Genomic DNA, 6,246 nt, shown 5'->3' with positions numbered 1-6,246 from the left:
AAATTATTAAATTGAGCCAAATTAATTCAAGTTCTGATCGAACAATTCACATGTTAAATATAAATTTGATGTTATAGTAATGGATACGGATTTGTTCAATACATCAATGAGTCAATTTTGTTTCTACCATGGTAAAACTTTGAGAAAGTTTCTACTACACTATACTAGCTACTATCTTTATTCTCTGAAATTAAACATTTCTTTTTTTTTTATTTTTTTATTTTTAAAAAGAAGCTGCTCAAAACTTATTTATTTTCACTGAAATCTATGGAATGCATAATGAAGAGTTTCTAATTAATTTCCAAATGGTGCACTTTTCTCTGCAGCACATCATAGATAAGACTAAGTATCATAAAACCCAAACAATAAAATCGCAGACAAGTCATTAAAGAATTACAAAATTTATTTCTCCAAACTAAACATTTTGCAAATAAAATTCTTCTTAATTTTGAACAAGTTGGGCTCAAACCAAACATAATTCATAATATCCATCATGTCTTCTTAAGCCATCGGTTGAAAAGCATGGTTTTGCAATTTGCAGTCTAGAACACTGGTTTTTGAAAAGCATGGTTTTGCATAGTCTAGTCCTATCTTCCCTGTAAAATCTTGGGAATAATATTCCATTGGCATACATTTTATTCCTAGATAGCCTCAACGAAACAAACAAAAATCAAAGAACATCAGTAAAATCAGTGACAATTCATTAACATTAACATTTTAAAAGGATTCATTAGTATTATTACAGATATGATATTTCTTTCTTCAAAGTAACAGTAAAAAATTTCCTAATATTTTTCTTCTTAATAATGAACAAGTTGGGCTCAAACCAAACACAATTCATTATTTCCCTCGTGTCATCAGACATGGGTTGGAAAGCGCGGTTTTGCATGGAGTAGAACATTGGCTTCTTCCTTTCTTCTCTGTAAAATCTCGGGAATAACATCCCATTGGCATACATTCTATGTGTAGATGGCCTCGACAGAGAATTCCTACAGCTGAGAAATGCCGTCATTTCCCCCAAATTATCAAGTTCGACCCAGACTCCCTTTATTTGGTCCAATTTATACACAGCGTGTGATGCCATCATGCTTTCTTTGAGCACACAAATTAGCTTCCCTGCTAACTCTAGCAAATAGAAATCTTCTTGTTTGATAGGGTCCCAGTGAGAGTGAACTGGCACTGATATGTTGAGAAACCTGTACTTCTTTGTAATTGGATTGAAGACCAATAGATCTCCCTCTCTTCCTAGGATGTAAAATTCACCATTAAGGAATACGGGGCTAGCAGATGTAGGCCGAAAAAGATTGTCAGAAAGATCTATTTTTACTGACTTCCATTTCGTCAGTCCACGATCCCATGTGTACAATTCACAGCTCCAAGAATTTGTGAAAACTCTAAGCACAATGCAATCTGAATTCGTTGGGACAGAGGAAAACGAAAATGGCATGTACTCATCCTCATAAATATGCACTGATGGAAGTTTGATCCCTTGTTTTGTTAATGGATTTAAGATAAATAGAGACGGCGATCCAATATACGGCTTTCTATCAGATGCAATAATCCAACCATCTTTTGAGAAGTGCAAAGTAAGCTTCCCATCAGACCCAAGCCACTTCATCTGTAAACTGTGTTCTACTCCATAGAAAGTGTCAAAGAACTTTAGAGAACCGCAATTTAAGGAGCACATCAGCCATGGGAAAACCTTTGAATCTTGTATGTATTTGGAGAAAGAGTTTAATGATTTGCAAACAGACGCCAGGCGTATACGATCTGGCAAAGGGAGAAGTGAGAAGAGTTCTTGTACCATTTCTTCGGGTAGATCAGCCCAAGATATCGGTATGTCATTTGTTCTGTCTTCACCCTAATAAATTCAAAATAACATGACGTCAAATAAGAACCTAGATTTCAACATTAATTACACACAACCAAAAGATTGTCCAGATGGTAATAGATTAATATAAGATAAAGAATGCTCGTACCTCACTAGAGAGAACCGTAGATGTTTTTGTGGGCCTGCACTGGATGCTTCTTGACCTTTGAAAAATATTCAACTGATCATTTTGAAACAATTTTCTGAAGAAATAAGATTAAAATTTTATGTATAAAACTAAAAAAGAAACGCACCAACGAGGTACCACCCAGTATAATCTGTTCCATGCATTAGTCTCCTCAGGAAGTAGCACCTTAAAAGTGGTAGTCTGATCGTCCAAACAAATTGTATATAGCCTCAGGCCGTCCTCGTCTGGTTGCAAAACATAGATACAATTGCATTGTACTCCCGGATAATTTGCAGATAATGAGATATTGTAATCCCCACTGAGCAAGAAGCTGCGACGAATCATGCTTCCAACTCTCACCCAATGTGAACATCTCTTAGCTGTAGAATTATACACTTGTCTACTAAATAGCAGAGAAGTATCCAGTGTATAAATTTCAACATCATTGACCCGTCCTGACGAAAATTTAACCAAAACGGTGAAGACGCTCTCGTTGGAAACAACTAAATGGCAATTTTCGTTGTGAAATAAACGAGGGACGTCTATGAATCGACATACAATATCACCTGTAGGTAACGACTCTAAATCAATGACCGCAAGTTGCCCCATAAGAGTCAGCGCATAAACTTTCCCCTGGCTTATACCAACTATTCCGTTGTAATGTGTATTTAAGACAGGTTGGATTTTGATCCAGTTTTGGTCGTTGGGTCTAGAATAAAGGATAAAATCTTGATACTTAAGGACAGTTATGATAAGACACTTGGGAGATGTTGGAGGTGATGAAATTGCAAAAGAACCGAGGGATTCTAACGGCTCTGGCATTGCGGGAAGCTCGATTTCATTAAATGAGGTGAGGTCCAAGAGAGACATTCCTTTACTCTTTCTATGGAGCAATAGGATCCACTCTCCAAAGCATCCAAGGCATACCTTCCTTTGCATCTCTGGTACCGAACGTTCCTCGATGCTGCCATTAGAAGGATTTATGAAACTTATTGTGCGCTCTTTCGTTCCATGCAACTGGAGGAGCCACAGCTGCTGGCTGAAACTGGGTAGAACAGGGGATTTTTTAAAAGGTGGGATTTCCCCACGTTGAGGCTTCATCACCTGAGAAATGCAAATTCAAACAAACTTTAATCAGAATTATTTCAGGTTCAAAATATTAATTAGATTTCCAATATTGTTTCTCCTATCTAGTTTGTGCCTCGATTAATAAAGGCTCAATTGCCGGTTATACCACACAATTTTGGTATCTGTACACTGTAAAATATTTCATAAATTGTGAGGAGTAACAGGCAATTGAGCTTTGACTAATCTTTCTCCTCTGTTTATCTACTCTTATGCTCTTTTAAAGTTGATTTTTTTTTTCTTGGAATTTGGCATTTAATTGCAGATTCTGAAGAATTGATTGAAAATTGGACAAATTGTCCATCTCATCTCAGGAGAAAATAAATTAGTTGCTAATTTAAAATTTAACTCTATTCATTGAATCAACATGTGATCAACTTATAAAGCATGTTCACTAATTTTCTATTTTCATAATTAATCCTGACACAATTTTCTTGCATGCTGCCTAAAACACTGGAACAAATTTTCTCAAAAAAAAATGTGACGATCCTCAAGCTCAACAAGATTAAAGAACTCAAATTGAAATGGTAAATCGAAATAATTTGATTGAACTGGTAAAAATGAGTACAACAGAAACGATAATGGAAACTAAGAAATTGTAAAGATCCAATAACAGATTTCATAATCCTAATACAGGGAACTACTCTCTATATATAGATGAAACTTCTTGGATTAGAATCAATCAGATCCATCGATTAGATTGCTAGATTGAATCATCGCTTGCCATTTAAGCATTGACGTGGAGGAATAGCGTTTAGCTGCTGGCTGCTGCAGATATTTAAGGAAATGCTTGTCCAGTCTCCATTTGATTGTTCTCCAGTACTGACGGTTTAATTTGTGAAGGCCCACTTGCAGTGACCCATTTCCCTTTGATTCTCTTGCCCGTTACTCTTTCCGCCTTGACCGAACTGCCCTCCATCCTTTCCTCTCCTTGAAGCGCGTTGACTGAGTCAAAATTGGATGGAATTTCGCCCAAATTCTCTTCTGTCCGTGACAAAAAAACACACACTGGAACAAAGAAGAATATGGCCTCAGATCAATTCCAATATTCTTCAAATTCAAACCCTAATAAACAAACAGGGATCCGTAGTGAATTTTGGAAAGAAACAATTATATGATGAAAAATGAGTGTGAATATACATACCGCTTCTTTTCTTCGTCAATTCCAATTAATGCCTTTTACTGTTTTACAAGAAGACCTCGATATGTATGTTCTTGTTTCAGAAACCCTAACTTGTTCTCCAAGTTTCTCGGCGATTATAGCATCACAGATTCCATATTACTAATCATACAAATGGAAATAATAAAAAAATCCCTGATCATCACCCCTTCCCCACCGCCTGAGAGAATCATTGTGTGGATCAACAACTGTGGCCTGTTCCAACTACTAATTAATTTTATTGGGCTTGGTTTTCTTATTTTCAATATACACCATATAATGGGCCTAATCAAGAAATCAAGCCCATATTCTTTCTATCATCCAGTCCGCAAGATCAAAAGTAGCATGCAATGGGCCGTTATATAATGTAATAAGATGAAAATTGAAAGATGTAAAAATATGAATTGAGCGGCCCAAGCCCAATTAGAACTTGTTAGTTGAACAAACGACAGTTGGTGATCAAACTCTTTCATTAGGCGTGACTCGATTATAGAACAGTGGATTATTTTCATTTTGTTAGCAATGTAGTTTGACGGGTTACAAATTCTAGATCCAATTCAAATCATAAAAAGACAACGCTTCTGATTCCTAGGCGATTTCTAGGCGATTTCTAGGCGATTTCTTCTCATAGGAACAGCAAGAGCATTTCTAGGCGATTTCTAGGTGATTTCTAGGCGATTTTCAATAAAAAAAAAACAAACAAAAAACTATGACCATTCCTTTCTCTAGATTACGACAATTACAATTAGTTACTAATAGATTCTCTACTAATCCATGGTTTTTCTTTAATACGCAGCATTGTGCGCCAGTGAAGGAGTCTAATGGTGTCAATCGATCAGCGATCCCCTCCAATCCGCATAGATGCGAAGTATCTCAAACGTCATCTCAGACAAAGGAATCGCGAGCGCAAATCATTAAAAGAAAGTTGGATGATCTCAGATCGAGATCAACGATAAAGAACCCATGGTGTATCAAGTGTGGCTGTCCGGGACATCTCAGCAAAACCTGTCGGAACGCACAATTATGCTTTCTGTGCAACGGATTTGGGCACAAATCCACTCTATGCAAACAAACCGTAGTTACTCCCGATGGACTTAAAGAGACGAAACACAACCTTCCCCCAAACCCTAGATCTGTAGCCAAAATTGTTCCCACCCGTCCTCGCCTTGCTCAATCAAACTCTCCGATGGCATTCAGACCTCCGATCATCGAGTTTGAGGCTACACCAAGATCGCTAGCGGTGGAAGCTAGTCTTCTTAGAAGCTTCGTTTTAGACGATATCGCTGCGTGGGGCCCTCAGAAAACTGAACGCCTCCTCCAAGCAACCTTCCCTCATGCTCAACACCAGTGGATCGCAGCGGTTTTTGATGATTTCAAATACCTCATACTCGCTCCCAACACTGCCTGGTTGGAATCAATGGCCTCAATCGGTTTTCTCCGATTAGACAAGGTACGGTTTCCTATCGTTGCTTGGGAACATGAATTTCATGAGGGGGTGGCTCTAGAGCATATCTGGGTGAGGATCTATGGGTACCCTCTTTTCCTGAATGAGAGAAAGGAATATGACAAGCTGTTCAATCCATGGGAGGCCTATGTTTTAGAAGTGGATACAGCTACACACAGTGGCTATGATGTTAGGTTTGTTCGAGTTAAGCTGGAAGTCTGTGACCGTAACCTCATACCAACTACACACCTCATACCGTACCGCAACCCAGCGGGCCAGAGACGCTTGCATCAGATTGAATTTGAAATTGAATCTGAAAAGTCTGAAGGAGTGAATGCTTGGGTTGGTAGGAAAGGAGGCAGACCCTATCCAAATGGGACTGAATTCGGTCAAACCTCAACACCAGAGGGTTTTACTCAGCCAACCGCTCAATCCAATAATTCTGATAGGTCTGGTGGTGGGACTAGTGCTAATCAAGATTTTGGGAATACGAATACCACTAGAACTGATGTAGTTGTCTC

General features: G+C 38.1%; 1 protein-coding gene across 1 annotated transcript; it reads right to left on the bottom strand.

Moving 5' to 3' along the window:
* Window positions 1-739: 739 nt before the first annotated feature.
* Window positions 740-3,098, bottom strand: LOC144573079 (uncharacterized). The gene is made up of 3 exons (XM_078322768.1): window positions 2,125-3,098; window positions 1,980-2,034; window positions 740-1,861 (listed from the first exon to the last, which is right to left on the bottom strand). The coding sequence occupies exons 1-3, from the start codon at window positions 3,096-3,098 to the stop codon at window positions 740-742; spliced, it is 2,151 nt and encodes a 716-aa protein (XP_078178894.1).
* Between the last annotated feature and the right edge of the window lie 3,148 nt (window positions 3,099-6,246).

This window comes from Carex rostrata, chromosome 21 (genome assembly GCF_964058835.1).
Source record: "Carex rostrata chromosome 21, lpCarRost1.2, whole genome shotgun sequence".
Classification (NCBI taxonomy): domain Eukaryota; kingdom Viridiplantae; phylum Streptophyta; class Magnoliopsida; order Poales; family Cyperaceae; genus Carex; species Carex rostrata.
Note: the sequence above shows the minus strand (reverse complement) of the source record. Positions and strands in the feature narration are given on the sequence as shown.

Bases quoted from the DNA above. Each gene is read 5' to 3' on its own strand.
- LOC144573079 (XM_078322768.1), bottom strand. From the start codon at position 3,098: ATGAAGCCTCAACGTGGGGAAATCCCACCTTTTAAAAAATCCCCTGTT. The intron at 2,035-2,124 runs GTGCGTTTCTTT...TATTTTTCAAAG, and splicing joins TACTGGGTGGTACCTCGTTG to GTCAAGAAGCATCCAGTGCA. The intron at 1,862-1,979 runs GTACGAGCATTC...TGAATTTATTAG, and splicing joins CTACGGTTCTCTCTAGTGAG to GGTGAAGACAGAACAAATGA.